A 12070-nucleotide genomic window follows, 5' to 3' on the forward strand; every position below is an offset into this window, starting at 1 on the left:
GCTAACTTTTTTTTTATTTTTTTTGATGGACTTGGCCTTGTAAATCCTTTAACCTCCCTGGCGGTCTATTAAAAACCGCCAGGGGGCAGTGCAGCCGTTTTTTTCTATTTTTTTTTTTTTTAAACATGTAGCGAGCCTAGGGCTCACTACATGATAGCCGCTGTGCAGCGGCATCCCCCTTCCCTCTTCGATCGCCATCGGCGATCAGGAATTCATGTTCAAAGAACATGGCGACAGGGCGGGATGAAGTCATCGGGAGTCCCGATCCACCCCTCAGCGCTGCCTGGCGCTGATAGGCCAGGCTGTGCAAGGGGTCTAGGGGGGGGGGGTGCGGCGAATCGGTGCGGGGCGGCGGCGATCGGTGTGCTCACGCAGCTAGCAAAGTGCTAGCTGCGTGCAGCAAAAAAAAGGTTGTGCAAATCGGCCCAGCAGGGCCTGAGAAAACCTCCTGCGCGGCTTACCCCGAACTACGTTCGGGGTTACCGCCAGGAAGGTTAATTGGTTAAGGACCAGAGACTGCTGGTACCGTAAAACGCCGCCTCCCGACAAATCGCCGCACATACCTGCCGCTCTCGCTGGTCACGATACTGTCCCATCGACGCAGGCTCCTCTCTGCTGTCACCGGTCAGGAGCCGCTTTCATTGGCTCCTAGCGCTGTCTGTGTCAGCCAATGTGATTGGCTCTCAGTGATCACGCGGTCAGGAGCCAATGAAAGCGGCTCCTGACCTGTTCACAAAGCTCTGCTGTCTTATAGACGGCAGAGCGAGCGTATTGCGGCGGTTGCGGAACGGCAAGATCGTCTGTAACAGCTGTAGCGCGGAGTGCCAAAGCAGTACAATCAATGTCCAGTCAGAGCCGCAGCACCACCTGCTGGACGCAGGTTAGTACTGCTTTGGTCCGGAAGCAGTTAAAGAACAAGCGACACCTATGCCAACCTAGAAATAAAAACATATATAAGTAGATAAATACTACTTCTACTTACATAGCAGATGTATTGTGCTATCCACGTAATGATTCCTGTGAATTTTATAGAGGAAAAGCAGAAAATCCTATTCCAGGCAGTGGCCATCTTGCCAAGCTAATGCTGACATCATATCCTCCCTGAGGCCCAGTGCACACCAAAACCGCTAGCAGATCGTCAAAACTCTAGCGGTTTTGGGAGCAGAGAGCAGATATTTGGCCGGGTGCACACCAAGCGGATTTTGTATGCGATCCACCAGCCGCATCAGCCAGCGAAAACGCTTGGCTATTGTATTTCAATGTGTGGTGCACACCAGCGGTTTGAGGTTTTTTAGCAAACCGCAAACGCGCAGCAGGAGGCGCGTTTGCGGCTTGGCAAAAACCTCAAACCGCCGGTGTGCACCATCCCATTGCAATACATTAGCCAAGCATTTTTCCAGGCGGATGCGGCCGGCGGATCGCTCCAAAAACCGCTCGGTGTGCACTGGGCCTGACTCTTGTTTTCCCCCTTGTTCATTATGTATTCATTAGCTGCCCTCCTCACAGAGTCTTCAGACACTCCCACTGAGGTGTATACTAACAACTGAACTGTCTTTTTTTTTGTTTGCACATCCAATCACTGAGTCACCTCAGCCTTGCTTGTAAACACAAGTCAGCAGAGGGTGTTTCTGATAAGCAGCTAGGCAGGGAAATAAATGGAAGTGGAGGAATATATTATAGATAGAAAGAACTCCCAGCATTCAACTTTTTGGCACTAGGGCCAGTGCTCCTAAAGTATGTGATAACTACAAACCGTAACAGCAGAAAAAGTTTTGCAAGTTTTGAATGCAGGATTAGCATCTTTATTACTTAATACACTCAGACCAGTTGCTGTTGAAATTTGATTTTTATGGTGACAATTCCACTTTAAGCCTATACATTTTGTACTTTTCAACACTGTCTTGTGGTTAAGAACTGTTTTATAAATGTATCCTCTGGACTATTTCCGTTAACTCTGTTCTGTAGCTGACTATTTGCCTATATGTGTTTCTGTAGGAACAATTCACTTCACTAATGTCTCTTGTGTGGCTTAGTTTTTCTGCCCTTCTGGGACTGTCATGCATTTAGAGGAAATAGTTTGACTTTGCTGGATCCTTCAGCTCACAGATTCCCCCCTTTATAATGCCAAACTGTGAACCAATCAAAGTCCTGCATTGCATGAATACCTCTGTACAGTTCGGCCTGTAATTATATCTTTTTTTTATATAATCATCAATGTATAAGTGTGATTGGGCCTTTTAACAAACTATTGCAACTAGTTAGGTCTTTTTGTTTTGTTCACTGTAGTAATATGATGATGATCTTATCAAAATTAAACACATACAGAGGCATCTATCACAGGAGTGATAAATCAACTGCCTACAGTGCCACCTACTGTTCACTTAGTATAGCACAAGTTCACTACTGCCACAAGAAATCTTTAGGGCCCGTTTCCTCTGCTGTGGAAATTGGTCCGGATCTGCAGAGTTTACCCGCAAGCAAATCGTGCAGGGAAGCTCTGCCATAGGGGATAATGCTGCCACCGTCTGAATGGCTTGCCTTAGCGATTCGCCGACATTGCAGCATTTTTATGTGTGGGCAGCAGCGAATCCTGATGGGATTCATCTGCGTGCTCGCAGACCAGAAAGTTCTGCCGCGCATCTCGCACCGCGGCTAGTGGAAACGGGCCCTTAAAGAGGAACTCTTAAAATTCAAAACACATACAAATAAGAAGTACATTTCTCCCAGGGTAAAATGAGCCATAAATTACAGTTCTCCTATGTTGCTGTCCCTTGTAATCCTTTCTTGGTGACAGGTAAGTAATGATCTTGAAAAGACTCTCTGCCAAGCAGCAAAATCTATCAAGTAGAATGGGGAGGATGAGCAAGCATCTTGTAGCACACTGTAGACGAAATGTAAACTATCAGTCCGTCATAAGATTTTATTAGCTTGGTTGAATATGGAGGAGCCCCATGCTGACATTGGGATTGCTTGTATACATGGATGACTGATGCTTCAACCTATCACAAGCGATTATTAAGAGGCCCTGTAGTGACATATAGTAGAATACAATAACTTATTCAGGATACCCACTTTTACGGTAATTTTCCTGGTTACAGCTTCACACTTCCTATATCTATATATCGCTGTAGATTGTATGTAGCCCCTCCCTCCCAGTGATGCTTAGCCTAGGCTGTTTAGCTATGTGGAATTCCTCTCCCGGTAATGTTCGAAAGGAAATAAATATGACAGTCACCATATTCCTCTCAATTCAGCTCCCCTTTAATAGTGCATATCCTTGACTAACCCTGAATTATCAATAACCTATAAGATAGTGGAGTTGGCCCTATGGGAATGTGTAAATCTGTTTTCCTCCTATGTACAGGATGTGCAGCTTAATGTGTGACATTTGTGTCCCCCACAGTCTGTCTGTCCAGGAGCTGCTGCTGCACTCGGAGCTGGATAAGGATGGGGACGGCTCGCTGTCAGACCAGGAAGCCCAGGTACAGCCTTGGCAGTTAGCTGTGTCTCTGCCCTCTATCTCTCCCAACAGCTTCAACATGTTATTTGCTGAGAGTTCTTAGAGGTGTTCTGAAGGTGCCCATTCATGACTCCATTCTCGCGTTTGAGTGACCTTTCGATTCGGTCATTTTATGGAATCGGAGAATCGAGTGTGTTCTGTTATGCTCGATAATGCAAATAGCTGTGGATATTCCTGTACTTGGAATTCCAGTAAAGCGGTGTTGGGGGCGGCTGCTTGAAAGGGAGCTCATCTTTTATATTTCCTTGTTCTGACTTTTTTTTCTTGAATAGGAAGCAATCTATAGTAGACACAAGGTGCATTACCTTTACCCCTCCTTACTCATTTACATCCCTGGGTTATTAACCCTTACAGTGAGAAGAAAGTAGCACGTGCTAGTTCTTTGTAGGACTGGGACTGTACATACAGGTTTATCTTATCATGTTACATGTAAGTCTCTGTTAGAATGTGGACCATAAGAGATTTTTAAAAAAAAGATACACAAAGATACAAGTTTTTTTTATTTATTTTTTAGAAAAATCTACTTTGCCTCGCTGCCGTGCTGATTTGGCTCTCCTCCACGTACAGGCACAGCAGCACTGTGTAGGCTCCAATAGGGTTTGTTCCTGCCCAGTAGCACAAAACCACTTGTGCACGGGCTGTACTTTGCGCCTGCACAGTGCAGCCAGGCTTGTACACTGAGGGGAACGTGGCTGTGAGCACAGTGTTCAATATTAATGTTACATATGTTCAGAGGGGCGCAGTGCAGGAATGGAGGGGCATAGGAAGATTGGACTATTCTAGAGGCTTCCCTCTGAGGTAAGTATGTAACTTGTTTTCAGTCAGGCTTCAGGTACCCTTTAAAGGACAACTAAAGAGAGAGGTATATGGAGGCTGCCATATTTATTTCCTTTTAAGCAATACCAGTTGCCTGGCAGCCCTGCTGATCCTCTGCCTCTAATACTATTAGCCATAGCCCCTGAACAAGCACGCAGCAGATCAGGTGTTTCAGACTTTAAAGTCAGATCTGACAAGACTAGCTGCATGCTTGTTTCTGGTGTTCTTCAGATACTCCTGCAGAGAAATAGACCAGCAGGGCTGCCAGGCAACTGGTATTGATTAAAAGGAAATAAATATGGCAGCCTCCGTATACCTCTTACTTTAGTTCCCCTTTAAAGTTTGAGAGCTTGCTTTATTAGTGAGGGAATTTTTTTTTCCGTTCTTTTAATGCAGGTGGTTACATTTATGGATGATGAATGTACAATTGTTCTTTTTTTTCTTCTCAGGATATCCTTGGAGGATCAGAGTCGGTGGATCTGGCCACTTTCCAAGACACCGTCTGGCCTCAAATCCGAGAGAAATACAAATCTGAGGTGAGAGGACAGTAAAGTTCATTAATTAACGAAACTGGGTTCTGTTGCTCCATGTGTCTTATTATATGTTTTTTTGTCAGTCAACCAATCAGTTTCACTTATTCTATCCCCGACTCATTCACTGGAGTTGGCACAGCGGACAGCTTCTTGTAAGATTACCCCGTCATATTAGTACTAAGAACATACTTTTATTTTATGAAAAAAAACGTTTCAGCGCTAAACAAAGTGGGAAAAAAGATATTGCTGCATGGCCTTTAAACCTTGGGCTGCCTTTTTTACAGAGTGAAGCTGCCTCGCCTCCTCATATAGAAGAGGGAAGTGAGCCCCACCCAGAAATCCCTCATGAGGAGGACACAGAGGACGAGGGGGAGGATGGCGGAGAGGAGGATGAGGAAGAGGAGGATGATGCTGATTTGGATGAAGATCATAAAGTGAGTCACAACCAGCTGTGTATCGAGGCTGGGTTGATAGCAGAAATGAAGAGGATGAGAAAGACAATCGGCACTGCAGGTGCTTTATTCCAACAGCAAGGCACAGTATTGCAGTACAAAAATGTTGTAGTTTAAAAAAAGGGAATCGCATACCATCTGGTGGAGTGTGGTGGTGCAGTGGGTGCTGGGGACAGGTGCCTGATGGCCGGTTCGCGCTATCAGAATCAGAGAATCAGAATCTTTTATTTTCCCCAAGCACGACTGGGTCGAGCCCGGAATTGGGCTTGGCATAACAGGGCTGAGTGTAGCAAATACGCAAAAATACATCAAATACAACAATCACATCAAAAATATACACACAGAGAGTCAAAAACACAGATAGTACAGAGTTCACAGTGCAACCGACACTATAGGGTGGGAATAAAGTGCATAGCGTTCAATGATTTGACGGCTGAGGGGAAAAAGCTGTTTCGGTGCCTTGAGGTCTTGGTGGCAATAGTCCGGAATCTCTTGCCCAAGGGGAGCCGACTGAAGAAGCGGTAGCCTGGATGTGAGGGATCACTGGCTATCCTCAAGGCTCTGGAGCGTAGTCTGGAGTCGTAGAGGAGGTCCAGAGGGGGGAGTGGTTTACCAATGATTCTCTCCGCTGATCTAATGACTCTCTGTAGTTTGTGCCTGTCACCAGCAGAGGAACCGGCATACCAGACCAGGATGGAGGTGCAGAGGACAGATTCGATAGTGGCGGAGTAGAAGCTTGACATGAGTTTCTGGGACATGCCAAACGTCTTCAGTTGGCGGAGAAAGAATAGTCTCTGTTGGGCTTTCCTCTGGATTGAGGTAGTGTTTGTTTTCCAAGTTAGATCGTTTGAGATAGTAGTGCCTAGAAGGCGTGCATAAGGGACTCTTTCCACTTCTGTGTTGTCAATGCAGATTGGAGAAGGGGGGGTGGCGTGCTTCCTAAAGTCGACGACTACCTCGACAGATTTTGTGGAGTTGAGGACCAGGCCATTCTCCTTGCACCAGTGGCAGATCCTGTCTACCTGGTTCCGGTACTCCCGCTCATCGTTTTCGGTGATGAGGCCCACAATGGTGGTGTCGTCAGCATATTTGATCACTTTGACAGAGTTTGCTGTGGACCTGCAGTTATTTGTGTATAGGGAGAATAGAAACGGTGACAGTACGCATCCTTGTGGGGCTCCTGTGTTGGTGGACCTAGGTTGCGAGAGTATAGTTCCTAGCTTCACGACTTGGGATCTGTTCGTGAGGAAGTCGGTGATCCACAGTCGTAGGGTAGGGTGGACCTCAAGTGCAGTAAGATTCTCCTGAAGTATTTGGGGGCTGATAGTGTTGAACGCCGAGCTGAAGTCTAATAGGAGGACCCTGGCGTATGAGCCTGGCCTATCCAGATGATCATAAACAAACTCCAGGCAGGTGTTTATGGCGTCATCGGTGGACCTGTTTGCTCTGTACGCAAACTGTAGCGGGTCCAGTCGGGCCACTGTGGAAAGTTTCAGGAGGGGCAGAACCATGCTCTCAAAGGTTTTCATGATGACAGATGTGAGTGCCACAGGCCTGTAGTTGTTGAGGTCGGAGACACCCTGTTTTTTGGGGACAGGAATGATGGTGGACCTCTTGAAGCACACGGGGACACTCCCTTCCTGAAGAGATTTGGTGAAGATAGCAGAGAGGATGGGGGTGAGCTGTTGTGCACAAGTTTTTAGGCAGGCCGGTGACACACCATCTGGGCCAGAGGCTTTCCTCGAGTTTAGTCTTGACAGGTGCCGCAGAACGTCCTCCTCATTCACCGCTAGAGGTGGTGGGCTCGGTTGTTGGGCAGCTAGAGCAGAAGAGGAGGCAGGGGGGTCACTGGGATGTGCAGGTGTCCCCTGGTTCTCAAATCTGCAGTAGAAGTCGCTCAGGCTCTCAGCGAGCTCGATGCTGGGGGTTGCGTGCTGAGGGGGTGGCTTGTAGTTAGTGGCGGCCTTTAGCCCCTTCCACACTGCCCGTGAGTCCTTTGAGGAAAGGTTCTGTTCTAGTTTCTCTGCAAAGTTCCTTTTGGCGGCTCTAAGTTCCCTGTTTAGAATGTTTTTAGCTCTCTTGTAGTCCTCCTGGTTGCCCGATTTGTATGCTGCTTCTTTGCATCTCCGCAGTTGCCGTAGTTTGTTGGAGAACCACGGTTTGTTGTTCGGGTAGAGTTTTAAAGTTTTCCTTGGTATGCAGTGGTCCTCGCAGAAACTGATGTACGAGGCAACGTTGTCCGCCCACTCGTCCAAGGTTGGTGCTTCCAGGGCCTTCCAATCTGTACTGTCGAAGCATGCTTGAAGCTGTAGTTTGGCATCGCTTGACCATACTCTGGTGGACTTTAGGACTGGTTTTGCGGTTTCCAGCCGCCTCCTGTACGTGGGTATCAGATGGATGAGACTGTGGTCGGAAGAGCCTAGTGCTGCCCATGGAGTGGCCTTGTACGCATCCTTTAGGACCGTGTAGCAGTGGTCTAGGGTGTTGGAGTTCCTAGTGGGGCAGGAGACGTGCTGGTGGAAGCGTGGCATCTCCTGGCGGAGATTGGCTTTGTTAAAGTCGCCCATGATGATAAACACCGAGTCTGGGAGGGCTGACTCCCACTTCGTAATGGTGTCGCTAAGATCACACAGGGCTGCTTTGACATCGACATCGAGTGGGATATACACACCAACAAGGACATACGAGGAGAATTCCCTGGGCGAGTATGTTGGCCTGCAGTTCACAAGAAAGAGTTCTAGTTCCGGGGAGCATTTCTTTGCAAGTGTCGAATTGTTGGAGCACCAAGCGGAGCTGATGTATAGACAGATACTGCCCCCTCTCCTTTTCCCTGAGAGAGAGCCATCACGATCTGCACGGATGAGGCTGAATCCTGGGAGATGTAGGGCACTGTCAGGGATGCTGTCATGCAGCCATGTTTCTGTGAAGCAGAAGACTGGGGTGTTGCTGCCCAGTTCCCTCTTCTCACTGAGGAGTCGCAGTTCATCTAGCTTGTTGGGGAGGGAGCGGACGTTCGCCAAGAGGACTGCAGGAATAGCGGACCGCAGACCCTTCCTTCTCAGCCTCACTCTGGCGCCAGCACGACAGCCTCTTCTGCGTTGGCTCCCACGGGGTACCGCCGCAGGGGCAGTGATTTTCCTGATGTGGCTCCAGATAGAATCGTGCAGGAGCCCGGCCTTTGGATGCAGTTCTGCATATGGTTCCCAGTGGAGAAGCTGTGACCTAGTGAAGGTGGTGCGGGGAGGGGGGGAAGATTCCATTTATTTCGGCCGCACCAGAGCCCTTGCGATCCTCCAGGATGGGGCAGCAGCAGAGCCTGGATTTACAGTCCCATGGGACTGCAGCAGAGGCCCAGAGACTCGAGAGGCCAGGGGCTGCAGCAGAGGCCCAGATTCACAGAAGCATGGCACTGTGGTAGAGGCCCAGGGTCACAGAGCCCATAAAGCTGTAGCAGAGGCTTAGGCCCGGAGGTCACCAGAGCCTGGGGCTCCAGCGGCAGGACCCGAGTCCCAGAGCCTGCTGGGGTAGAGGTAGCAGGGCCCAACCTCGCAGAGCCTGAAGCAGAGGCCTGGAGACACAGAGCCAGTTAGCTAAGAAGGCTAGAGCTGGGGCAATACAGTCAATGGTGAGACCTGGGGCACATGGACTGGGTAGGTAGGTAGCAAGAAGAAACAGGACCTACCGGAACAGAAGTGCAGAAGCCAGGGTCAGCCAGCTGTGTGTGGTTCTGGAGATGGGAGGAGAGGGCGCTTGTAGAGGCTGATGTTGCAGAGGCCTTCAGTGCTGATTCCTGGGATTCCGAGATTGGCTGAGAGCAGAGGCAGAGGCCGGCCCCGGAGAGTAGAAGGCCAGGAGGAGGATGTTCGGCATCTGGTGGAGACGGCCTGGGTCGCGGGAGCTGCTGCCGCAGGGGACAGTGAGACATAGATGTCGGCGGTGAAGAGGTGCGTTGCCGCTGCACGGGGTTCGGCGGTTGAGCTGCCGGTGCAGCTGATCCTGGCCACCGGCGCTTGTTGAGAGTGGGCTGCTAGGTCTGGGCAGGGTCGCACTGCTGGCGAGGTAGGCCGCTCGTGGCCACGTGGTCTGCCCTGGCGGGCGCTTGATGAGCCGGCTTTGCTGTTCGGTGGAGGGGGAAAAAGTAGCCCTGGTGTCTTCAGTGCGGGGAGCCCATCAGGTCAGGGCTCTTCAGCAAGGAGGCTGCTAGGTTCGGTCGGGGTCTACCCACTCGCTGCGGGTCGGCCTGGAGTGTGGCTGATTGTCGGCTGTCCTGCCGATACGGCTAACTAGGGCTGAGAAACCGCTAAAAAGCAAAAAAACAAAAAGCAAAAAAACAAAAAGAAAGAAGCAAGGGCAAAGCTAACCCAAGCTACTTAGCCTCTGTGGAAGTGCAATGATAGCGCGAAACGGCCGTCAGGCACCTGTCCCCAGCACCCACCGCACCACCACACTCCACTAGATGGTATGCGATTTCCTATTTTTAGCTACAACATTTTTGTACTGCAATACCGTGCCTTGCTGTTGGAATAAAGCACCTGCAGTGCCGATTGTCTTTCTCATCCTCTTCATTTCCGGTCATATTGTCTATCACTTTTATCAGAGCACGCAGTCTGTACCACAGCAGGAGAAGAGTGTGTGAACCCTGCCTACATCCTTCCAGTGTCAGCTGCCTTAAGCTGCACTGCCAACTATTCCCCCCTCCTTTTGCTCACATGGATTGATAGCAGACTTTTTTTTTTTTCTGGTGTTTTTTGTATTTTTAGTTTTTTTTCGGTAGTTCACTTAACTACTGGGCTGTAGAATACCGGGGAAGTAGTACAGCAGTCTCTGTTGCATACATGAATTGCTGCTAGTAGAATATTGCTCAAATTACCTCCCCCCACACTCCTCCTGCAGTAACGTCAATTTGTGGCAAAGAAAGTAAATTTAGGCACCTGTATGTGCCGTCACAAAGCATCCCAAAGCTCCCAAAGAGCCACAATTTGGGGCAAAGAACGTATATTTGGGCATCTGGAGGCGCCACCATAAAGCCACGATTTGCGGCAAAGGTGAATTTCGGTGCCCTGAGGCGCCTGTTAGAATTGCAGGCACCGAGGCATGCGGATATACAAATTGCGGCATTGCATAGCGCGTTGCCCATATTTACCTTCTTTGCTTCAAATCTCATCTGTTATAGGCGCCTATGGTGTGGCACCCTTTTTCCGGTAAAGGCTCCTGCGCTGTTATTTCCTGATTTGGTCTCTGTCTGCTAGTAACTGGAGGTGTGTGTGTGTGTGTCTGTGTGTGTGTGTGTGTGTGTGTGTGTGTGTGTGTGTGTGTGTGTGTGTGTGTAGCAGTGTGATCTGTCAGATCTCCCCAGCAGGGTATCTAAGCATCCTACCCTAAAGCCGCTTCCTGGGAGATATGGAGGGCGGGGCAGAGGTTTTTCATGGCACAGCTAGAGGGATTTGGATATGTAATTGCATCAGCACGATTGATACCGGTGTCATGGCTGATCGTGCTGCCCTGCATGCGCGGAGCAAACCTGTACCGCAAGGTTGTGTTATGCTGCTGACGATCTCTCCACAGCCACCCCTCCTACACTCCCTACATTTTTAGGGTATGGAGGGGACTTCTTGAGCTACCTACTCTATCTCAGGAACCAGTGAGGTTTGGCAAAGAGGTAGTGGGGGGAAGTTACTTCCATACCTTCAAAACTTGGTGATCGTAGTAGGTGTGACTGTGGAGATATTTGGGTAATTCATTTGAAGTTTCCACTGCTGAGCATGCGTATTACTCAGGGAGGAAGGCAGCTCTAGGGTAACCCGATCAGACACGTCACTGGCATAAGAAGAAACTCTGCCTAAAGCTGCAGATACACTGGGGGGGGGGAAACAATTATAGAATACTGTTTTGGGAAAACCATTGTTTTCCCAAAACAGTATTCCATAATTGTTTCCCCCTTGTAATAGCTGTTAGACTGTCTGCTGAGTAGGACACAGCAGGATTAACATAAAGGCCCCGTACACACGCCATACTAAAGGCAACAACGGGTCCGTTGGCACCTCCCGCTGGGCAGGTTTTCAGCAGACGCTCAGAAACAGCCTTATCAGTCTGCAGACAGACGTACACACGCTGGACTGTCGCTGAAACGCCTGCCCAGCGGGAGGTGATGACGGACCCGTCGTTGCCGTTAGTATGGCGTGTGTACGGGCCTCTGCATTTTTGCTTTGTTTAAAAAAAAAAATAACAACAAATCAGTGCATAAAAGGCAAGAGACCTAGCCGAGCTTTGTATGAAGAGCTTGCTTTGAAAAAAAAAGTGAAATTTAAAATGCACGTGTATGAAATGGTGTGTGTGTGTTCCAGAATAAAATGCACTACCAATTACTTTTTCCTCCTATCTTACTTGTCACAGTATGCAGTAACAATCTGACAGATCTCACAGGTTTTAGACTAGTCCACCTCCTCATGGGGGACTTATTCCTGTTGTTGGATGACTCATGCAGATATCCTACAGCCGCAGCTGAGAGTTCTGTAGTTATTTGCCAGTGTAGAACTGATTGATTTGCGTTTTGCAGGCACCACCTAGTAAAGTGTCAGTAGAGGAGACTGAGATGCCACCATATGATGAAGCGACTCAACAGCTAATAGATGGTAAGTAAATATCTCATTACCAGTGTGCAATCTGTCTGTCCATGTATGCTTACATTGTCTATTTGACAATAAATCAATATACTTGCATGAATTATTTTACCCTCCATTTAAAGAGAC

At 48.8% G+C, this 12070-nt stretch overlaps 1 protein-coding gene across 1 annotated transcript in view; it reads left to right on the forward strand.

Annotated features, from left to right (window-relative positions):
* Nucleotides 1–12070, forward strand: part of PRKCSH (PRKCSH beta subunit of glucosidase II) — a 74494-nt gene that overhangs the window by 42087 nt on the left and 20337 nt on the right. The window contains exons 8-11 of the mRNA XM_068274254.1: nt 3404–3482; nt 4786–4872; nt 5154–5303; nt 11878–11953. Coding sequence (XP_068130355.1) covers nt 3404–3482; nt 4786–4872; nt 5154–5303; nt 11878–11953 — 392 coding nt within the window. The remainder of the gene's footprint in view (nt 1–3403; nt 3483–4785; nt 4873–5153; nt 5304–11877; nt 11954–12070) is intronic.

The sequence above is a fragment of the Hyperolius riggenbachi genome, chromosome 3 (assembly GCF_040937935.1).
Source record: "Hyperolius riggenbachi isolate aHypRig1 chromosome 3, aHypRig1.pri, whole genome shotgun sequence".
NCBI classification, from domain to species: domain Eukaryota; kingdom Metazoa; phylum Chordata; class Amphibia; order Anura; family Hyperoliidae; genus Hyperolius; species Hyperolius riggenbachi.